The sequence below is a fragment of the Dendropsophus ebraccatus genome, chromosome 13, assembly GCF_027789765.1.
Source record: "Dendropsophus ebraccatus isolate aDenEbr1 chromosome 13, aDenEbr1.pat, whole genome shotgun sequence".
Lineage (NCBI taxonomy): Eukaryota > Metazoa > Chordata > Amphibia > Anura > Hylidae > Dendropsophus > Dendropsophus ebraccatus.
In genome coordinates, this window is record NC_091466.1 from 43,208,309 (window position 1) to 43,233,160 (window position 24,852).

General features: G+C 41.9%; 1 protein-coding gene across 1 annotated transcript; it reads right to left on the reverse strand.

Annotated features, from left to right (window-relative positions):
• Positions 1 to 158: 158 nt before the first annotated feature.
• AKAP5 (A-kinase anchoring protein 5) lies at positions 159 to 16,706 on the reverse strand. The gene is made up of 2 exons (XM_069950538.1): positions 16,632 to 16,706; positions 159 to 1,895 (listed from the first exon to the last, which is right to left on the reverse strand). Exon 2 carries the CDS (start codon positions 1,760 to 1,762, stop codon positions 383 to 385), a length of 1,380 nt encoding a protein of 459 aa, XP_069806639.1. The 5' UTR covers positions 1,763 to 1,895; positions 16,632 to 16,706; the 3' UTR covers positions 159 to 382.
• Between the last annotated feature and the right edge of the window lie 8,146 nt (positions 16,707 to 24,852).

Genomic DNA, 24,852 nt, shown 5'->3' on the forward strand with positions numbered 1-24,852 from the left:
ATCACAGAGTCAAGAGGGTAAGTCCATTGTAATAATTTAATGAGTATAATAAGTACACTTATTATAAATTAAGTATATTACAGTATATAATACCAACTTTATCATTTTACTTAAACATTTTAATAAAAGAAATAAAAACAATATATAATAATACTGTAACATTATACTGGAGGCAGGACAGCTATGCCGGATTCATTTTTAACCTGGCAGAGACAGACACCATTGGCTTTTTATAGATTAGAACCATCAGATTCTATGGAGTTTCGATGACTCCAGAGAATATTTTTTTTTCTCTTAGTTGCATTTCAGATCGTTTATGTATCTTTAAAGGCACAGAATATAACACCGTAGTGGAGATCTGTATTTTGTTCTTTTTTTTTAACTAAACATAGAATCTTCCAGAGTCCGTGCCCGGAACATGATTAAGGAAAGTTTCCTCGTCAATTAATTTTTGAATGGATGATTCAATAACTTTATTGACAAGAGAGGCAGCTGTAGATATGAGAAGCATTTCATACACTTCTGAAGGTGAATCAACTTTAATGGTGATTTCGCTGATCATTGGGACTTTATGGTCATCTTCACAGTCTCTGAAGGAATCTTTAATGTTCCTTCTTTGGGATTTAGTCAAAGGCTGGATATCATCACTTATAGTTAGGTTCTCCATTAGTTTAGGCTTATTGGTTTCTTGGATATTTTGTGTATTTTTGGACTCCTTACTTGAGAGCTTACAAGTTTTATTTGGGTCTTCTGACTTTGGATCTATGCTTGTCTGTGAACCACCATGAAGATTGACACCAAGTTTGCCATTTTCGATATCTAAAGACTTCTGAAGTTTATACTTAACGGCCAAAGCCTTGTCACTTCTATCACATTCAGGTCCTGAATCTGTTCCACTGGTATCTGAGGATTTATTTGTACAAGGCGTGTCTTCGGAAGATAGTGGGATATTTGTGGACCTTTTCCCTCTCGAAAAGTTCATACATGGAATCTTCATGTTCGAGAATCTTGTCTTCTTCGAAATCTCTTGAATGGAAGCATTGCCTGTGTTGGCTTCAAGGTGTCTTCCACTTAACTGCGATTGTCTTTTTACTGATGACCGTAACTTTCGCCTTCGAGTTACCAGACTCTTGAAAGTTGCCCAGGTTTTTCCTTTCGTCTGATCTTGTTCTGAACATTCATCATGGTTGACCTCAACACAACTTTTGTCCTCTTGCGGAGTTGAGTCTGTTAATGTTTTATGATCTGATTTGTACTCATCATTCGAGTCTGAAGACTTTCTAAGAGCTTTGCTTCTTTTCTTGAAGCATATTTTTAGTGGCTTGTGGGAATCACGCCCTTTTTTGTGACGCGTCTTTGTGGATCTCTTTAATATTCCAGACTCACTCTTGTCAGGATTAGGCTCGCTTTTGGTTTCTAAAACAAAAGTGCCATCCTCTAATTTGCGGAAGCTGAATTTTGCCTCTTTATTAGTATTTTGATTATAGGTTTCTATAATCGATGAGGTACAAGTAAACTCATTGGAGACTTCTTCCAAACCAAGCACTTCACCTTTTTTTGCCGATATGTTAACACTCTTCCTGTCACTTTCATTGAAGTCCTTGGGTTTACTACATAGGTTGCTTCGACTTGGTTTCCTTTTGTTTCTACCTTTCCGGAGGAATCCCATAGAGGAATAGCTTGTAAAATATTTGCTGACTTGGTCATTTTCTCCCAGTTGTGACAAAGGTTCATCAGAACAGACCCCTTTACATTCCGACATGTTAATATGTATACGTAGAACCAAAAGATCTTGTTGAACTATGGATAGTGAGTGTTTTGTTTTTTATTGTATACTTTGCAGCATCCTTTTGCTTGCTTCCATTCCAAATCTGGTGTTTTCAAATTATAAATACCTGGATGGAGAAGAAAAAAAAAAGATATAAATCCAGATAGTAATTTATACACACAAGTAACTGCTAAAAAATAATCAATATGAGAGCTATTAGTTAATCAGTATCGCTATGAGTAGCTGTTCCTATTTTTAGCATTGGTTGGAATAAAACTTTTAGTTTTTTGTCTGTACATCAGCCACATGTGGCATGCAACCTGCAGTGTGAACTGAGGCATTGGAGTGCTGCCAGTTTCAGGGTTTTTTTTGTTGTTGGGGGGGGGGGGGAGGCTACCTCCTGTTGGATCCTATCTTACTAGTTTGTAGGCCTAATGTTAGCCCAGGAGAGGCCATTGCTAGTTTGGGAATGCTAGAGTAGGTCCATGGCTCTGAGGACACCTTAAAGGGGTTGGCCACTTTATAGTAAAATTGTTCAGTGTACAGTATTAGTAACCACTCCTAGTACTTATTGACAGTAGCTCCCTGTGTACCTCATAGGGTCCTGTGCTTCTTCTCTCTGCATGGAGCCACGCAAGCCCTCTCATAGACTGCCTGTATGACATGGAGGCTGGTGGGATTCCACGGCAGAGAGTTCCGTCACGGAATTCTGCCAGTTTTACTCAGTGTAAACTGGCCCTACTGTGGTTACATGGTATGCCCTGTTTCATCAAATGATTTGCTATGATCCACACTAATATATAGAGCAGGTTTTTATTGTGTGTATACCGGGTGGGGGGAGTATGTACGGTAATCCCTTGCACCTGCAGGTTGCTGTTGCACTTTTTGTTTTTTTGTCTGTACTTCAGCCACATGCGGCGTGGAGTGCTGCCAATTTAAGTTTTTTTTCTAGTTGGAATATCATGTCATCCTGGATATAACCAAACTTGCTATGTGAATCCTCATTAGAATGCTATGTGAATTTTTTTAAGACCCATCAAAGTACAAAAGTATCTGTACAAAGTCAGACATCAGGAGATACTGTGCACTAAAAAGTCATGATAGCTTCCTAGCCACAGAATTGGTCATGAGTTTCTGATCGCTGTATAAAACTGCTAGGACCCCCAGTAACCATGAGATCAGATGTACCATGTCCTGCATTTGAGCCTTTGTGGTAAAGAAAAAAACAATAAAAAATATTAAATACTAAATATTTTCTTCCAGCCTCATTCCCTGTACGGACTTGAGCCCATAACACTTATTTTACATTATCTGGCAGAGAGCTCGCTTCCCTGCATCATGTCTTTCAATATTATAGATGTGCTGTGCAGCGTGAAGTTGTCTCTTGTGCTGCAGTATTTTATTGTACAATTTGACGTCAGCTAATACTGGTAAAAGCAAAGAGAGCAGTCTGCATATGTCACAGCCAAGGAGTAATGGATGATTACTTGGAACCATTTCCAAGAACCAAAAGCTGGCTCCAACTATAGAACTGAAATTATAGTGTTCATATATTTTTGTTTTTTTTTCTATAGCCCAAGGTGACCTTGAAGAAATTTTTGTGATGTGTTGTTAGATGTGTAGGGTGTACTAATTAATTAATTTATTCGTTCATTCATTTATATAAAAGGGAACCAATCAGCACATTTGTGCTGATTGGGCTCTCAGAACGGCTGCAGGTTTCATGTCAGGTAAATTGCTTTCTAAGCCTGGGTTCACACTATGTATATTTGAGGCTGTATTTGGTCCTCATGTCAGGTCCTCATAGCAACCAAAACCAGGAGTGGATTGAAAACACAGAAAGGCTCTGTTCACATAATGTTGTAATTGAGTGGATGGCCGCCATATAACAGTAAATAACGGCCATTATTTTAAAATAACAGCACATATTTGCCATTAAATGGCGGCCATCCACTCAATTACAACATTATGTGAACAGAGCCTTTCTGTGTTTTCAATCCACTCCTTGTTTTGGTTGCTATACAGCCTCAAACATACGTAGTGTGAACATAGCCTAATTAGTAATCCCGCACATGAGGCTGATTGGTCCTGATTGGTTTCCATTAATAGAATTTACTCATTTATGTATACAATATACTACATTTCCAATTTTCCATCTACATTGCAATGACTAATATTATCATTATAATTTCAGAGTCTACTGAAAAAGGAAGACAACACTGGCCATGAATGTCTACTGTCACTGATCCAAATGATTTTATGACTCAGGATAATTATGTGTATTTTGCTACAAATGATCATTATTTCCTATTGCTAATATAGTGCCATACAGCTCTGTACACAGATTGTACTTACAATGGTCCCTGTTACTAATAGGGCTCATAATATAATTTCCTCTTTCTCAGACATACAACCTGGAACGCCAATGAACTTTTTAGCTACTGTCTACCAAAAGGCTCATACAACATGCGTGCAGCATAATGTAAATGTAAATAATGTAAATGTCTTGGGATATGTCCCCTGTAGGGTGCCTTCACACGTACCGACTCGCAGCAAAAAAACTCGCTGCGAGTTTCTGCTACGAGCCGAGGTCCTGGAAGGCCCCTATCACTACATACAAGCAGTGGTCTGAAAGACCGTTGTGTGTATGTAATGCAGCCGCCCCCTTAACCCCTTCGGCTCCCGCACCGGTCCCGCACCGCTGTCTCCATACATTACCTGGCTCTGGCTGCACAGGGTCCCGGGTCCTGCTCTGCTGCCCAGCCAATCAGTGGCTGCGGCTGGGCAACACACTGATTGGCTGGGCGGCAGAGTTTTTTGCTGCGAGTCGGTATGTGTGAAGGCACCCTGAATAGAACTGTTTCAAGTTTGGCTGTCATTTCAGGTAACTTTTCAGGATAAACCATCGTGTGCGCATTGGCTGTAGCACTATTTGTGGCCATTTTCCCTTTTTAGGCTCATGTCTCCTATACAATGCATACACCCATGCACACATACAGAACAGGTAGAGCCTGCTCTCCTATTCCTCTATAGCCCCCCCCCCCCGCCGAGCAGTACTGAGAAGAGTAAGGGCCCTATTCCACCGGACGATTATCGTTTGCATAATCGTTAACGATTAACGATCTCAAACAACCACTATTGCGAAAGACCTGAAAACGTTCACTCATTTCCATTGAACGATAATCGTTACTTATGATCGTAACTGCGATTGTTTTTCTTCACTATTTATTCGCTAATGCGTTCGCATCTATTGCGAACGACCGAACGATGTCTTATTCAATGCGAAGATTTGCGAACGTTTTGCGAACAAGCAACGGTAAAAATAGGTCCAGGTCTTATATAGAGATCAACGATTTCTCGTTCGGTCGTTAATCGTTAACTGCATTTCAACCGAACGATTATCGTTTAGATTAGAATGATTTAACGATAATCTAAACGATAATCGTCCGGTGGAATAGGGCCCTAAGAGCTGGGACTCAATCACTGGTGTGAGAGCTACTCATTATAAGCTCCTTTAGTCTGTCTGCTTCTGTCTTTTTCAAGCTACTAATACCTCTGCTTAAAAAAAGTCAAATTGTAAGCGGAAACATTGCACTTTACCTTTGGGATGTTGCACTGAAATGTTGGATGGTACATTTTAAGCTCATTTTATTGCAAGTATGTCAAATAAATGTGTATATGCTGTAATGTGATGTATATAATGCAGTTTTAGTAAGCCCCAGCATTTAAAAAATAGAAATGATATATTATATACATATATATGGGGGGACGGGGCAAACTATACTTACCAACCAGGCCTCCCACATGTCTTTTCCAAATCCTTCTGGTCTTTGGCTATTCCTGTCTTTTTGCTGTCTCTGAGATGAGAGCTTGAAGCTATACCTGTCCGCTTAGCCCAGGGATGGGGAACCTTTGGCTCTCCAGCTGTTGCAAAACTACCCTCCCCATCATGCCTGGACAGCCAAAGCTTTAGCTTTGGCTGTCCAGGCATGATGGGAATTGTAGTTTGCTGGCCAAGACCAGACGTTACTGCAGCCAGCGCTTGGCTAAATGGGCAGGTCTTTCTCTGAGCTCTTGTTTTGAAAGCAGAATGAACGAGACAAATGGGAGCTTCAGGAGTCTAGTGGAGACCAGGGCTAGAAAAGTATAGCTTTTTACTTTTCTATTTTTATGTGTCCCCAGAAATATTTTTTTACATGCCAGAAATACCTCTTTAAGAGGGGGGAAAAGTTTGAGGCATTTTTTGTGGTGCAAAAATGGGCATTAAACAAACAATTTGCACAATTTTGCTATTATGCGCTGGCACAGTGAATTATAAATTCCCCCTATGTGCTTCTAATCATCAACCTTAGGCTGCATTCACACGTTCCGGGAAGTTGTCCATGCTCACGGATCCGTGCGCACGGACAATTTTACAGCCCATTGCTTTCTATGGGGCTATTCAGATGTTCCGTGATTTCACAGATCCGTGATCCGTTCCGTTAAAAAATAGGACATGTCATTACTCGGAACGGATGCACGGAAAGGATTCCCCATAGAAATCAATGAGATCCGTGTTTTTCACGGATGTACACTGATGTGACATGTGAAAAACACGGATGTGATGTAATCAATGTCATTTAAAATGCTGTAAGACAGATCCGTGAAAAAAACGGACACGGATACAAAACAGATGCAAAACGGACTGTTTTGCACGGATCACGGAGGTAGCTGCCGGACCACAATCACTGACCGGGAAAATCACTGAACGTGTGAATGCAGCCTTAGTATGCCAGTCTTGTGTCTCCACCATCAGAAATCTGTACCATTTTTGTATAAAAGAAAATTAGGTAAAGTCTTCTGTTCAGCCACCTGATCTGTGATTTATTCTATTCTTTAACCCCATAGAAGCTGCTAGAAAGCCCTATAGAAAGTAGTCCCAGTCTTGGTCAGTTACAACCCACTTGTTAAGACCCTATTACACCAAGTGATTATTGGCTGTATTTGGCTGATAATAGCTTGGTGTAATAGCTACAGTTATAATAATAATAATAAAAATAATAATATTTATTTGTATAGCGCCAACAGATTCTGCAGCACTTGTTTAAATATTTAAATACAATACAGGTTATACGTAAATTATACAATGAATATATTAAGATAAAATTAAAAACACAGAATTAGAGACCTGCTCTCGAGAGCGTACAGACTAGGGTGACTGGGAGTGACACGAGAGGCAACAAGGGCTTTATTTGTCCATATTCCAGTCATTGTGCATAGAATCTCAAAGTGCCTATAGCTGATTGGGCGAGCCAGTCACACACCATTGTCTGAGCTAAGATAGCAAGTACAAAGTAGATGGCACCAAAGAGGTTATAGAGAGGATGGAGAAGGGATAGCAGAGAGGAAGAAGAGATTAGGAAAGGTTATAAGCACACCTGAAGAGATGAGTCTTCAGGGCACTCTTGAAACTGGGGAGTTGGAAATAAGTCTAAGGTCTTTGGGTAGGGAGTTCCAGAGAACTGGTGCAGCACGAGAGAAGTCTTGGAGGCGGGAGTGAGAGGTTCTAATTATAGAAGATGTTAGTGTAAGGTCATTAGCAGAACGCAGAGCATGGAAAGGATGAAAGGTGTAGATGAGGGAGGAGATGTATGGAGGGGCAGAATTGTGGAGAGCTTTATGGGTGAGGAGTTTGAACTGTATTCTGTATTTAATAGGTAACCAGTGCAGTGACTGGCACAGGGGGGAGACATCAGTATAACAGCTGGAGAGGAAGACTAGTCTGGCTGCTGCGTTCAGGATAGACTAGAGAGGGGAGAGTTTAGAGAAAGGAAGACCGATTAGTAGTGAGTTACAGTAGTCAAGACGAGAGTGGATTAGGGCGACAGTCAGAGTCTGAGTGGTGTCAGTGGTTAGAAAAAGGGGCGGATTCAGTTAAAAGGCTCAAACGATCAGCCGACTTAGACGATGTCAGGTGATCCTTGTCTTTCAGCATGTCGAAAGATTTTCAAACAATAACAATGGTCTGCTGGCTGTCACTCCCTCTAATACAGCATCCCCATGCCCACTTCCTCCGCTCTGTCCGTGCGTATAATAGTGCCGGCAGCGATCTGACAGGTCGGCGCTCACTTGCTCCTCACCATTGGCCCATGTAATAGGGGCTTTACTGGTGAGGAGATCCTACACAGTAACCCTATAAGAAATAGTAAAAAGCCTCCGACGTCAGCTCCAAGTAGGGTTATCTTGTGTTGGACGTTCAGGACAATCAGAAAGCATCACTGCTGGCCCAGTCAGTGTCCCTGGATTTCTGCTATGGTGCTCCTCTATTTTATCTATGTCTGTTCATTGGTCAGAAGGCTTATTTATTCAGAAAATTCGACAGAGAGCATCTGCTTTATTAGTACAAGATGGATTCTATGGCCATTGCAGCGTGCTAATAATGATGTATAGGGAATTGAAAATCTGCCACGATCTTATTATATTTTATGGCAGACCAGAGTTTACTGAAGGACACCAGGACATAAACTGCAACATGGAGTCTACGTACAGGGCGGTAGGAAAGCTGTAAAGAATTTATTATAAGAGGGAGCAGTGCAGTATTCAGAAACAGTGCCACTCATGTCTGTGGGCTGTGCCTGCTATTGCAGCTGAGCTGAACTGCAAAGAGCGACACAGACAACAGAGAGGAATGTTAATGTGTCTATAAAAAGCAGATCTTTAACCTAACCATGGAAACGATTCTTACTTGAAACATGGAAACTTGTTGTTTGGTGGGGGTTCAATTGACGTGGGTTCCAAATAAGGGTACAAACCCACTTGACGTATTTGCTGCGTGAATCAGTCTTAAAAATAAGCAGGCAAAACGCAGGTTGGCTTTATACAATTGTTCTGCGTTAAAATACGCAATTGTGTATTTTTGAAGCGGGAAGCTTGTTGTTAGCAAAGTATCAGTTGTTAACAACCTGTGCGAAAAACGCATGTAGCTTCACGCTTCAAAAATACGCAATTGCGTATTTTAACGCAGAACAATTGTATAAAGCCAACCTGCGTTTTGCCTGCTTATTTTTAAGACTGATTCACGCAGCAAATACGTCAAGTGGGTTTGTACCCTAAGGGTGCGTTCACACCTACAGGATCTGCAGCAGATCTGCAGCAGATTTGATGCTGTGTTCAGTTATTTAAATGAAATCTGCTGCAGAAAATCAGCTGCAGATCCTGTAGGTGTGAACACACCATAAAGGCGCATAGAGAATTAATGGAGCTCCATTCATTTGGCGTTTTAGTGTGTTTTATTGATGGTTGGGGGTCCCAGCCCCCTCCCATCAATCTGCAAGCTATCCTCTATCCTTTAACGTTAATGTATTACCTGATTTTTCTTTATTGTTTACAGCCAGGCACTAAAGATTTTAAAATTTTTTATGGTGTGTTCACACCTACAGGATCTGCAGCTGATTTTCTGCAGCAGATTTCATTTAAATAACTGAACACAGCATCAAATCTGCTGCAGATCAGCTGCAGATTCTGTAGGTGTGAATGCACCCTTAATCTGTTTCTACTTAATCTGATTGTCATTTTTTTAATAATTTTTTTCACTTTATTATAAGGCAGCCATCCTGCTTGAGCTATTTAAACAGCATTTAGAGTTACGTTTTACAAACACCACGTACATAGGCAATGTGTGAGCAAGAGTGTGCATGCGCCTGAAACGCGTCTTATTGTCTGTGGGGTCCCTGCACCTTGGTGTTCATATGGATCTTATGAAGCCTTCACCTTTGCAAGTGCTGGATCAATTGTCTCTTTTGCGCAATACAAGTGCATACTGGCTGGGTGTGAATCAGAGCACTGAAGAACTACATTGCATCAGTGATCTGATTTTCTGAGTTTTCTTTCATGTTACATAGGCAACAATACAGTAATAAGTAAGCTGCCCCATTGACACAAATAGGAAATGTTAATGGGCATACTTTGTGACCTTTAAAGGGAACCAATCAACCCAATTGGACTGATTTGGTTCCCTGCATCACTGTATAAAGCTGCTATGCAGCTCGTGGCACTTACTGGCCGTGGCTGCAGTAGCAGCTTTATACCAGAGAAAACAAAGGTTTAATCTGCCAGCACGCGGTGGCCAGGTAGTCATCTGGGCGGCTCCCCGCCCATGTGTAGTCACCGCTCTCTACCTGTTAGCGCACTTTACGGGGATGAGTGACAGGCAGAAAGGCCCATTACTGGCCAATCATCCCCAGGGATTAAAACGTAATTTCTTCCCGTATAAAGCTGCTGCTGCAGCCGGGGCCGGTACGTGCAGCAAGATGCACAGCAGCTTTATGCAGTGATGCAGGGATTGATTGGGCTGATTGGTTCCCTTTAATGAAGTTAAGCAGGGGAAGGCTGAGCTGTGAGCTTCATCTCTTGTATTAGCTATCTACTGGTGTCACGTTTCTCCATAATTCTGTACAGACCACTTTACAACACCCTCCTCCTTCATCATCACAGACAGAACTGGAAGTGTCAGTTCAGTTTTAGATTTAGCAGTAAGAATAAAAACAGCAAGGATTATTTTAAAATGTAGATGGTAAAATGTATTATGCATTTTATTATGCATGCCACTGAGCAGATGAAGTAAATTCAAATGTAAATCGCCCAACATTCTTTTCGCTTCTGCTGGGTTATAGGGGTGGATACATTCACCTTGTACAGTGGTGGCTTTCTTGGGGCACATTGTACACAATGTAAAAATGATTTAAAAAAATTAGCCTTAGCTCTACTGTAATATATTTTGTGTAAAGTACTATTTCACTTTAGGCTGGGTTCACACTACGTATATTTCAGTCAGTATTGTGGTCCTCATATTGCAACCAAAACCAGGAGTGGATTAAAAACACAGAAAGGATCTGTTCACACAATGTTGAAATTGAGTGGATGGCCGCCATATAACAGTAAATATTTCAATATAACAGCCGTTGCTTCAAAATAACAGCAAATATTTGCCATTAAATGGCGGCCATCCACTCAATTTCAACATTGTGTGAACAGAGCCTTTCTGTGTTTTCAATCCACTCCTGGTTTTGGTTGCAATATGAGGACCACAATACTGAAATATACGTAGTGTGAACCCAGCCTTAATATGTTTAAGGGTAGCTTCACACGGGCGGGCTCGCAGCGAGATTCTCGCTGCGAGCCCGGCAGGTCCTGGCAGTTCCCATAAACTACATACTTGCTGCGGACCGCAGCGAGTATGTAATTGTACCGCGCTTAACCCCTTCTACTCCCGCCGGCTCCCCCGCTGTAAGCAGCATACATTACCTGTCCTTGCTGCTCGGGTCCGGCGTCCTGCTCTCCCGCCCGGCCAATCAGTGGCTGCGGCTGGGCAACACACTAATTGGCCGGACGGGAGAGCAGGACGCCGGACCCGTGCAGCGAGGACAGGTAATGTATGCTGCTTACAGCGGGGGAGCCGGCGGGAGTAGAAGGGGTTAAGCGCGGTACAATTACATACTCGCTGCGGTCCGCAGCAAGTATGTAGTTTATGGAAACTGACAGTACCTGCCGGGCTCGCAGCGAGAATCTCGCTGCGAGCCCGCCCGTGTGAAGCTACCCTAAGGGTGCGTTCACACCTACAGGATCTGCAGCTGATTTTCTGCAGCAGATTTCAGTTAAATAACTGAACACAGCATCTCTGATGCTGTGTTCAGTTATTTAACTGAAATCTGCTGCAGAAAATCAGCTGCAGATCCTGTAGGTGTGAACGCACCATAAAAATCTAAAACCCAGAAGATACAAATGGCAGGTATTTTACCATCATAGCTCTTTGTTACCTTGCTGGTTGCTAAGGCCGGCTCCATATAGTTCTCCACACCTGCGTGCAGTTTGCTGCCAGCACATGGGATGTTCACTGTTCATTGTCATGAATATTCATAGCACAGCTAACAGCATGCTGTTATTATGCAAGATGTGGAGTATAGAATAAGCCATGCAAATAGGATACACATGGGCTTTTATTTCTTTAGTTATTATTCTCTTTTTACTTATTTTGTGAAGCTGACTACAAACAAAAACTATATCACTAATTCACCAACAAGCAAAAGCAGTTAACAAACAAAGAACAAAATAAAATGGTAAAAGGAGTTTACATGATATCGATTATCTCAATATTAATTCTCCTGGGGAAGGGGCCGACATTGTTAGGACTGGTGACAGCAGCATAGCTATAGGACAGGAGTAGGGAACCTAGGCTCTCCAACTGCTGCAAAACTATAACTCCCATCATGCCTGGACAGCCATGTTCTTCCAACAGCTATTGCATAGGTACCTAGGGAACCTATAACTAGTTTCATTCTGCCTGAACAACAGGCAGCATGAAACAGTGACAGGCTTTCTTATCACAATGATGTATAATTCATTCTGTAATGCTGCGTCATTTCAGCTTTGGCTGGGAATAGGGCTGCAAATCATCAGGGTGATAACTAGCGGCCTACTTAATATTTGCATAAAGGACGAGACCTAACAATTAGGGCACGTGTGTGTGTGTGTTTGTTACCACCACAATTACACACAACCCCATTATCATACATAATACATCAGTGTAATACTATAATAAGGGAGACGGAAACCAGTTTAAGGGTGCGTTCACACCTACAGGATCTGCAGCAGATCTGCAGCAGATTTGATGCTGTGTTCAGTTATTTAAATGAAATCTGCTGCAGAAAATCAGCTGCAGATCCTGTAGGTGTGAACGCACCATAAAGGGGTAAATCTTTCAAATAAACCTGTGCCAGAGATTTATAACTTACTTTTGTTAAAAAGATCTCCAGTCCTCCAGCACTTATCAGCTGCACATCAGAAAAAGGGTTTCTATAGGGATTTGCTACTGCTCTGGACAGTTCCTGTCATTGACAGAGGTGGCAGCTGAGAGCACAGTGTCAGACTGAAAAGAATACACTACTACAGCAGCTGATAAGTACTGAAAGACTGGATATTTTAATAGAAGTAAATGATAAATCTCTGGCACTTTGTGGCACCAGTTGATTTGAAAGATTTTTTTCCTGCTGGAGTACCCCTTCGAAGGAGTTTTGCTATTGTGGTGTCCCACAACAGGTGTTACTTGTCTTTACACCCCTCGCAACAGCCTGTACTTCAGAGTAGTAGTGGTGATGAAGTAGTACCTACGTTTTACCACTGAATTTTGCTAGTATGTATATTGCATGCTTAAGTATTGCACAGCTGTAGGTAACTAAAGGGTTATTGTTTCTGAGATTTGTGCATCAGTGAGAGCTCTTTCTCTTCTCTGCCTATCTCTTTTTTTCTCTTGCACTCTCTTCTCACTCACTCACAACACATAGTACATATGTTTTAGGAAGTTGTCACATGGGGAGAGGAAGTGTGGCCACGCACTTAGTGAGTCTTAGTCTGGTTTCTGTAGAGGAAGGACTCAAGCCAGAACAGTCCCTGCAGCAGTCAAGTTGGGCCCTGGCTTATGCCAGGTCCCCTGTTAGAGGACAAAAAAGAGTGTAATCTGAGGTGTGGTACAGAGCAGACGTACATGGAAACGGACACTCTTTTCTTGAAAGCAGCACTTCCACGCGCTATGCTGTGCTAAGTACTCTTAGAGAGGACAAGTCAGAGATCATCCCAGCCCATGCCATGAACAAGTCTAAAGGAGCAAGACAGTATCCTGAAGAAAGAGGAACTTCTCCAAATAGAGCAAAGTTGCTAGAAGCCTACGTACGCTATCTCGCAGTGCGGGTGTATTCAGAAAAATCTGACCACTCTTCTCATACCAGGTAACAAGGTCGGGGGCTTGTGTCACCCTCTAGGATGGTTGCCCGACACTGCGGGGCAACAGGAGGTGCAAAGACCAAGGAATCAAAACACGGGCACAAATATTTTATCTACTCTCAAGTATTCTACTTATTCTACTTCTAAAGTTCTGGCAGAGCACAGTACTACATTGAGTTAGGACCCTCTTGACATACACCTCTCTGTTTCTCTGAGCCTCCTTTACCTCTCAGCACACAACTCAGCCAGCACGGCTGCACTACTCTATAAGCTCTCAGCACAGATCCTGTCTCCAAAGTCTAAAGTTTATTATCAAGACAGAAGTCCGCTGTATATTACTGTATCAAGTGTTTCTAAAAGTAAAGAAGAAGTTATTTAACTGATCTCAATGGTTATTCTCTAAGCACCTACACAGCCATTGCATCTTCCTTGGGTCATCTCCCCTTTCTGTGGGTGGCAGTACCGATAGTCCAGGTGGGTCACAACTCCACTCCGGACCACTGTGATAGGTGCCCAAGGGACCCCCAAACAGCCCGGCAGGTTACTGACCACAGGGGAAAGGGTATAGCCAGCCTCACTGGTGTGCCAGCATATCTGTGTGCCCAACTGGCACTGGCGTCACAACAACATAACACCTGGCTGAGCTATTCCCTGACCAACCACTACTGTAGTGGAGTCACACTTCACCATCTGGCAAGTGACCGGTCGTCCACCACACCGGTGGTGCACCACACTATAATGATGACTAATTGATTGCCCACATGATTATAGTCTGACTAGTGATGGTCTGACCACAAGGACCACCACCGATCACAAAAACAATGGTCTTGTGTCTATTTAAGTACCGCAGCATCTGTGTATCGGTCAGTGCTTTACTACCAGAGATACCTCTGAAGATAAAAATCCAAGCAACCATTTTGTATATGCACCTATGTGTTACCCATGGTTACAGACTACAAATCAAATCCTGATTGTAGTCAGATCATGCAGTCAAGTGTTACCCCACTACTCCTGACAGTAAAAAAGAGGTCAGGGAAGAGACTGTTTATAGATAATCAAGGAGGGACATATAGGGGGAGATTTATCAAACATGGTATAAAGTGAAACTGGCTCAGTTGCCCCTAGCAAACAAATAGATTCCACCTTTTATTTTCCAAAGAGTCTGTAAGTTATAAAAAGTGGAATCTGATTGGTTGCTAGGGGCAACTCAGCCAGTTTCACTTTACACTTTACCATGTTTGATAAATCTCCCCCATAGTTTTTAACCAGAGACATAAAGGTTGCATACACAAATCTACTTGCAAAGATGCATCATTGGTTTCACATTGGAATAACAGTAGTAATGAGATGCAAAGGTAGATATATCCATTCAGGCATCAAAGCTTTCTATTGTCCTGCTATCCAGCAACCACAGATGTGCATTCATTACCCATGGACGACTGTATGGACTGAATGATTTCCATGTATGCCGAATGCTAAATACTAGATACAGTATACCATGTTCCTGGTGGAAGTCTCTACTTACAGTTCCCTCTGCTGTATTCTCAGGTGTTTAACATATTAATGACTTCACATAGAGAAAGAAACTGCTGGTCTCAGCATCATTGCTTCAACACTCAATTCTGTTGTGATTATATATATATATATATATATATATATATATGGGACTTGAATTTAGGGATCATGATTTGGTGCTATACAGATGTAGCAGAGCTCGTAACATCTTTCAACAGTTTTAGTGTATGGCATGTTATCTCTAGAAATAGTTATAAAAATATCAGCACAATGTATTTCAATATCCTGGCTAAGGCAGAAAGGCTTGATGGCACCCCTCAATAGCCCCCATCACCGAATGCAAATACTCCACCAACCCCCTCCAAGCTACACCCCTGAGCTGTACTTGTTAATTTAACCCTTTAGGGCTATATTGCTTGCAATGGTGATGGCTCTCTGAGTTGAGATTGGACACACAGTATCATGCTAAGTTGTGCCAACTGACATACTAAGTGCTGCTGCATCTGCGCCATGCCGATGCCAATTACTCTATGGTTTTGTCTACCATGTTTGTAGATAGGGTGCAAAAAAAAAAAAAGCTCCAAAAATGCTGAAGCAATTCTTTGAAAAACCTATTGGATTGAGTTTAGAACCCACAAGGCAATAGGTTGAAGTATGAATGATATCGGATAACTACAATGCTCAATAAAAGACTATAGGAAGAATAGGCGATACTAAAATTTCAATAAAAACTAAACCCACATTCTGCTATATTGTGAATGTGCCTATAAAACACATCAGTAGAAAAGACATATTCTTTCCATGACCTGCCAGCGTGTAGCTATATACAAAGAGATAATGCAAAAGAATAGAACAAAGGGGACAAAACTGCAATTTCATAGGAATTAACCCAATATTATGTCAAATATAAATATTCATTTCTAAGATTGAAAATCATCCTAGAGATATAATAACAACTAACATACAATACAATATAGTTTAATATTAGGATTGCAAGAATTTCATAGAACATACCAGATGTAGCTGGGCACTGTTTCTAAAACACACACATTGAGCCGGAATTGAAGGTCTGTGCTGTACATAGCTAGTTTGTTTCTTGATCCGGGGCAAAGATTCGGTTCACAGGCAAATATTGAAATACCCCCTTCAAGGCTTGATGAGCCCCTTCCCTGTTGGGGCAAATATCCCTTCAACCAATCCTAGGTCAGCCTCAATATGCAGATACAGCAGAGCTCTGTCTGTTTATTTTACCTGTTTAGCTTCCATTGCTTTTGCATAGTGTTAACAGATAATGCAATATAACAGGTTTACCTGCAGTCCCATGCAAAACCACAGATAGCACAATATCCCTATAGACTGAACTGTACAGTATCTGTAGCCCTCTATGACTGTACCATAGCCGTTTGTATGACTGTATCACATTGTCTGCTAGTATAACCTTGTAGCATAGCATACTGCATTGCACTGTATAATGCATGCACTGTATAAAATACGAACACCGCTATAAATAAGGACATTGGAGAGAACAAACATTGCACAATCCACTGGAGACATACACAATACATTATTGCATGATTTTGACTTTGCAACTTACATGTCTTAATTCTCCGCTTCGATCCTTCATCCCTGTCGGAGCCAGGCTGCCTCTGCTTGTGTCTATCCGACAGGTCATGCTGCATTCAGAGCCAGATGGAAACTCCTACACACAGGCTTGCCATTGGCCATTGCCATGGCAACCACATGATGGACAGCTACGATTCACAATGACAGAATCAAAGTTGTTAGTAATGAGCCCCCACAAGTAGCAGAGTGGGCTGCAATTGTAGAAGAGAAAAGTGTGAAATTGCTTGGGAGTGCATTTACTCCGCAGCCAGAGACTGAGTCTGTTCTTTTCAACAAATTAAATAAATTTTCATCATTGTTCATAAAACGTTGCTGACAGGTGATTCACAGTGTTTTACTTATTTATCAATTTCTGCATTGGCGGAACAACCAAAGTCATTGGTACAGCCACCCCTGCAAATCACGCATGGAAAACTTTGAGAGTTAAAGTGAATATTTGCACCACTAGAATGGGGAATTACGTACAGTCTGTAAGGGGGAGAAGCCCTTTTCCCTGTATACAGCATTGTACATCGGTGCCTTCAAGAAATGTTTTTGTATTGCCATGCCATGTAATGTTATACTGTGTATTTGTGTTAAGGTTGTAAAGACTGGTAAAAGAGGTGGTCTGGGATATGATTTCCTGGATACTAGCCACCCAAAGGAGGAGGACGATGAGAGCCCAGCGGTGCAAGTATGATGAGTAATGTGGTGCCGAATAGTGTGACGCAACATTAAGGCGGAGGAGGGGTCTGGTTTTAGGGATGTTGCTTGGCCCCATTGTGTTAGTATGCGGTATGACCACATGTGGTGGCAGGGAGACCTGTGATGGAAATGTGCTGAGAGTAGGCCAGTGTTCCAGTTGCCAAGGAGCAAACTGGTGGGCTAAAAATGTGTTTGACGTAAAGCCGGGTAGAAAACGTGCAGAGGAGAGGTCCAGAATTAGTTGACGTGAGATGCGCCAAGGTGGACTTGTGAATCAGTGATATCAGTTTGCACAGTAAGGAAATGGTAAGAGTGTGGGGGGATGACATATTGTGGACCAAAGACATGGTGGTCCAGAAGAATCATCAGATGATACGGACTGGCTGCACAGAGGTCTAAAAAGGATTGGAGAAGATTGAAGGGGTTACAATATTTATATATAATGCTTTACTGTTGGTAAACATAACAAACACGTTATGCTTCCCCCTGTGTCCCTAGCTGACTGCAGCCCAGCTAGTTCTCAGGAGTGACAGGCCGCTCGGGCAATCACTGGCTGAGATAGGACAGTGCCATGGTGTCACTTCTGAGACGAGTTTGTTTTGGAAGTAGCAGTGCTGCAGTCAGTGGAAGACACCACATTTTAAATGCTGGATAACCCCATTAAAGTGCCATTCACATAATATTTTCTGCCTCATGTCAAAAAGAAATGATGACGTGTAGCCGGACATGTACCCAACTAGCCCATTGATTTTAATGAGCTGAACATAGTTTGTTATAGTCTGTTAGTGACTATATTTGGTCCATTTTCCGAATGAATCCTGAGTCTGTACAGAACAGAATGTGGTCTACCATGTTTTTGAGTACCACACGGGAAACAGAATGTATTCTGGAAATGAATCAAGCATAGTCCTTATTAGACCACATTTAGAACATTAAAGTCAATGGACCAGCTAGGAAAACATCAGGGTATACATTGCCATTCCTTTTTTTATGACGGATACTGCACAGAAACAAGACAGACCAAATGTAGTCAGTGGAAGACCATGTTTTTGAGTCCCACACAGAAAAGGTTATAGTTGGGAAATATACCGTACATAGCCACCATTAGACTAGGTTCAGATAATTAAACTCAATGGGTCTGTCAGGTACACATCAGGCTATACATCAGCATTCCTCTTTGACAGGTTGCTAATGTAAATTCCAGTGTGAGGCAGAAAACATAATGTGAATGTCTAGTGTAGACACTAATCTACAAAGGCCACTAGAGAAAAGCCAGGTTATTTTGTGTGTGTCTACCTTCTGCAACCAGAGAAAGTACTAGTTGTGCCATCTTAACTATGCTTTGTGCATGCTTTGGTTGTGCATGGTGTTGATTGAGGTGCATGCTTGTACAGTAGTGCATCTGTGACTGCTCGGGAGTGAATACCATGAAAAGTAGCTGCCTAGTGATTGCAACGACCAACAGAGACATCGGCCATATACACAGTTGGGTTGGGCAGCACCATTAGTTGGATAAGTTGGGGTTGAGAGTAACATCCCAGAGACCAGTGACACTGGAATTGTATACACTATACTGTCATGAGTGTTGCTGTAGGGGTTGCAGAGCTGACATTTGTCTGAGGAGGTCATTAGAGGTCACATTAGAAGATACCACTATTATAAATGGGAAACAAAAAAGACAGGCGAAAGGCGGCTCCTCATGTGATACCGCAGACAATGGGAGTAGGAGACTAGGAATGGTTCCAGGCTCACCCTGTAGCCCCTTGGGCTTGATGCATATCACCTCAGGTGATGGGGTATGAGAAGGATCCGGATGGGATGTGGATGTCCTGTAATATGGTGTCAGGCTGCAAAGGATAGTCTAGGGTAAATGAACAGGATATTCCCATGTGGAAAACCAAGAGTAAACGAGAAAAAGGGAGATGGCTGAAACAGCCGTACCCAAAGTGTGACCAGCGCTGCCTAACAGCGCACCTTATCTGATGAAGAGAGCTTAGCACTCTTGAAACGCGTTAGAGGTGCATTATCTAATAAAGTATATCTTTTTAGCCGACCTTTGCTCCACTCCTGTCTCTTCTGTTAGGCAGCGCTGGTCACACTTTGGGTACAGCTGTTTCAGCCATCTCCCTTTTTCTCATATACTATTATAAATGAGACATGATAAGTGGGGAGCCTTTTTATAGATGTTATACTGGGGCCTCATCTCGTTAGCACTAATTTCCCCACTATATTATAGCAACACCATTGGGAAGAGGAAGAGATATATATTTTTAAGGGGGAGGCATTGTGATTTGCCCTTTCTTTTATGTATGCCCTTGCTTTAAGTGGGTTTTGATTTTTTAGCCATATATGCACAGATTAGCTATAGCCATATAGTGCTGTATGGAATATATCCAAGGTATACAAGGTGTTTAAGGCTTATGTAACACATTCAAAAACCTCTTTATTATATAGTTACAAAAAAACCCACATTTTGATCAATTTTGTTTTGCTATTATGTCTTTTGATGCTGACATCTACAGATGAATTTATTATAATAGTCCTAGCAGGCTATTATATCGATGCTTTTAAACACAGCGTTTTCTTATAAGCCTTGTTCATGCCAGTGCACCCAATGTCTCTTTCTATTTTATGGAGTCTTTTATTTAATGAATAATAACAACAACACAAACATAGTCTTTACAATGGTCTCAGAATGGAAGCCATTCAAAGAAAATTGTAGAGGTTTAACTGTGATTCAGCCATGAAAACGTTCATTGTAAACATCTTTATTAATAATTGCACATCTGCTATGAGAGCCTATACTCTTATGTCCTGAGGAGCTCATTTATGTACTTGTCCACCTCTTAAGTGGCCTTTTAGGGTATTATTCATACCTTATGTCTGTGGGTAGCTCCTATGGAATATTAAGGGATCAAATCTCATGTGTATGAGTACAGGCAGAACCCCCTGGCTGATATTGTTGGCTAATGGAGCACGGCCTTGGTGATATTTTGGGCCTGTATTCCAATCTGTTGTCCTTGGATTAGCAGCATGTGGGCTGTTTAGCAGCTATTCACATCTCCTGACTTAAAGGGGTTCAGTATATAGAGTAAAAGCAGCAGAATTTCAAGCAGAGCCCGCGCCGCAGACACCGCTTGAAATTCAGCCTGTCACATTGACTCCATGAAATGCCTTGCGCGTCTCCGCTCTACCCCCCTCTCTGCCCAAACAATTGACGGGTCAATTCTTTGGGCAGAGAGCGGAGGCGCGCGGGGCATCCCATTGAATCAGTGTGACAGGCTGAATTTCAAGTAGCGTTCGCAGCGCTGGTTCCACTTGAAATTCTGCCACTCTTATTCAAAGTAAGCGGGCCCGTAGTGAGTGTACTCACTGCACTTACTGACAGGAGGTGCCTGTGTACCACATAGAGCTGAAATCAGGCTCTCCTCCTCCAGGCTTTGCTGCCCTTGCTCTGTGGTGAGTCTGTCCATAAGATGGCTGACATGGAGGAGTATGTGACCGTGCTCCGCCTCCAGTGTCCACCACATACCTAAAAAGGACAGTGGGGGCGGGGCATGGTCACATGCTACTCCATGTCAGCCATCTTATGGATGGATTCACCACAGAGCAGGGAAGCACCGCCTGGAGGAGAGGGGTCTGATTTTAGCTCTATAAGGTACACAGAGAGCTGCTGTCAGTAAGGGCTGTGAGTACAATTACTAATACTGTACACTGAAATATTTTACGATAAAGTGGCCAACCTCTTTAACGTAAGATGCATTTTTGAAAAGGAGACATGATCAAAACCTTTAAATATGTTAAAGGGGTTGTCCTAGAAAGTTTTTAAAAAAGGCAGAAGGGGGTTGTGTAAAAATAATAAACAAGTTCAATCACCCTTTCCCGATTCTCCACAGCCGCACTTCGGTTTTGTGTTGGTCTCCTCTATCTATCACTCAGCTAGTCAGTGTCTCAGATCCATCTCAAGGTTGCTTAGCTGACCAAAGTATCAGGTTACAGCTGCTTATACATGTTTAATGGTGTGTTTACACAGATTTATATGACAAATTTTTTAAGCCAAAGCCAGGAATGGGTTAGAAACTAGGAGAAATCTCAGTTTTTCCTTTGGCTTTGGCTTCAACAATCTGTCAGATAATCATTCTGTTTAAACACACCATAAGGAAAGAGAGTGGAGAGTGGCTGGGGACAGACAGAGACAGAAAGAGAAACAGAAAGAGAAACAGAGGTGATCTAGTAGCTTTTATATCTAACCCCAATTTTCTGTTGTTTCTTCCCCGTACCTCCTTGGCTAAGAGCCCTATTCCACCGGATGATTATTGTTTGCATAATCGTTAACGATTAACGATCTCAAACGACCGCTATTGCGAAAGACCTGAAAACGTCCACTCATTTCCATGGAACGATAATCGTTACTTATGATCGTAATTGCGATCGTTTTTTCTTCGCTATTTATTCGCTATTGCGTTCGTATCTATTGCGAAAGACCGAACAATGTCTTATTCAATGCGAACGATTTGCGAATGTTTTGCGAACGAGCAACGATTTCTCGTTCGGTCGTTAATCGTTAACTGCATTTAAACCGAACGATTATCGTTTAGATTAGAACGATTTAACGATAATCTGAACGATAATCGTCCGGTGGAATAGGGCCCTTACCTGATGGGTGACTTTCAGATGGTGATGATATAAGTTTGAAAGAAAGATGATGTATCCCCTCTATATACACTGTATATCTATAATAACACAACCCACACAGTATTTTATACTTCAATAGATCATCTGTTTGATTTGCATCAATAGTCTACTAGCTGCCATTACTCATCTTGTGGTGGGAAGAAAAGACAGCTTTTCACAGCATTTGTTAGTCCAGCCTCTGTAGTACTGTGGCTAGAAATGTCTCTTCTTGTGAGTATTCATTTACTATATGTGACAGAGAGAACTGTAGACACTCCATATGCTGCCATATGGGTTGTTCATGTCTCACAGGATTCTAAAAATTGCCAAATTACAATAGAACCTGCCTCAGTTTTCTTCCAAACAGATTGTATGAGCCTAAAAAAAATCTATAGGCACCATATTATGCAGGTGTACAACACGGATCTGTAATAAAACTATATGCAAAAGGCCTAACGGATGATCAAGCATTCGGCCAACAGATACTAAAGGTGCATTATGGGTCTGTTCACAATATGTTCGATTAGTATTTCCTGATGTATACCTTCAATGGAAACCTCTGTTTTATGGCACTCTATATACAGACAATGTTCTACAACACTTACAAGACCTCCCGACATGTAATCCAGACAGCATAACAGGACCCTGTGAACTGTGATGAATTCCTCTGCTCCCATGTCTCCATTTATGTGTCCAATAGATTTTATTATGTCACTTTTTCACGATAAGAAGGAAGCAGGTAATGTAAAAATTAAAAAATATCAATGCACAGCTACCACCGCTATTGACGTTTTCATGGTTGCCATAGCAACGCTCGCTGCACCTTTATCACTCATGCAGTTACGTGTGATATTATAGTGTTTGTATTGACTTGAGAAAGAGCCCGACAGCCTAAGAGCTTGATACATTTACCACTGATCTCACTTGTGTGTGGAGATCATCGGATTTATTTCTTATGAATTTTGTTCTTGAACATTTCATATTCTATGTTCCTCTAGCTAACAAACCATTGCAGAAAATCAAATCTCCTCATCGTTCCTTCCTTGTTACAAACCCTTATTCCGGAATTACCCACAATCCCATTTTTTTTTTATCTTGGAGACTTTCATTGTTTAATTTGGAAAGCAAGAGAACAAAAGCCGATGGCAACGGATTTCTGTTTACAATCATCCATTTCCCATCTGCTCCGGACACTAATGGTCCTAATAGATTGTCAGGCCGAAACTGGACCTGGACTTCATGGAGATGTAATTTCATTAAGGATTGGTGGCGAAAAAAGTACTCAGACCATTGATTTAAAGAGCATAAAAGAAAAATCTGAAGAAGTTTCTACCTGTGAATATGTTCAGTCCATTTCCGAACTGTATATTGTTTTTCCTGCACAGTACCAGTATATGATATGGAAATGGACAGTACATAGTCAATAGTAAAATATTTTTATTTAATCTCAATGGGCCTGCAAAGAGTATGTATATACCTTTTTGCCAATATATAACCCAAACATGATATAAATGGGGCCTTACTTCAGCAATTTTTTTACTAGTATTACTAGGGCCGTAAACGATTGCCAGGATCATCCACAGATGTATATATTTTTCTTGAAGGCGTTAACCAGGATTAGATAAACATAGCCAATTTCTTCAAGAAACAGCGCCACTCTTGTCTCCAGTCTGTGTGTTGTATTGCATATCAGTTCTATTGAAGTGAATGCAGCTGAGCTTTAATACCACACACAACCTACGGACAGGGATGGCACTGTTTTATTGAGAGAAAGCTGCTGTGTTTTCTTTTTTTGTGTGTGTGGGAGCAGAAGACCGCTCAAGAGTTCTCAAGCAAGGGATTCTGGGAAATGTGGGAAGCAAGCACTGAGGAGAATAAGTCTTGAGCTGTCTTCTGCTTCCCGCACTGCCCCTTTAAATCCCTACTTTATAATTCACCCTTAGGACCCATTCACACTACGGAAAGCAGGCAAAAATTCCAAATGTATAAATGATGGCTGTTGAACATAGCATTAGGATGTCAGTATTTGTCTTTTTAATTGTGCATATAACTGATTACTACTACATAATATGCATAGCTGTGCATATTAGCATGTGTTTTAACTGTATGTGTGGGTATGTTCACACAGTTTTTTTTGCTCACTATTTGGTCAGTATCTTTCAACCAAAACCAGGAGTGGATTGAAAACACAGAACGGCTATGTTCATACACTGTTGAAACGGAGTGGATGGCCTCTATTTAAAGGAAACCTGTCACCCCCCGTGCCGGGGTGACAGGCTCCCAACCCCCTGTTAGATCCCCCTATACTTACCTCATCGCGCCGGGTCCCGCTTCCTGAGCCGGTCGGGTGACTAAGATTTCAGCACCCGAAGCCTGGCGCATGCGCTCACAGGAGAGTCCGATGCCCATAGAGAATGATGGAGCATCTGACTCTCCTGTGAGCGCGCTGCCGGGCTTCGGGCGCTGAAATCTCAGTCACCCGACCGGCTCAGGAAGCGGGACCCGGCGCAATGAGGTATGTATAGGGGGATCTAACGGGGGGTCGGGAGTCTGTCACCCCGGCACGGGGGGAAGGGGGGGGGGTGACAGGTCCTCTTTAATGGAACAAAATGTTGTTTTAAAATAACTGTAATTATTTGCCATTACATGACGGCCATCCAGTCAATTTCAGCAGTGTGTGAACCTAGCCGTTCTGTGTTTTCAGTCCACTCCTGGTTTTGGTTAAAAGACATTGACCAAAATACTGAGCAAAAATACTGCATGTAAACATGGCCTAAAAATATTTTGTATTTTGGCTGCTTAGCCCACTGGATCAAGGAGTGTTACAGTGTTAC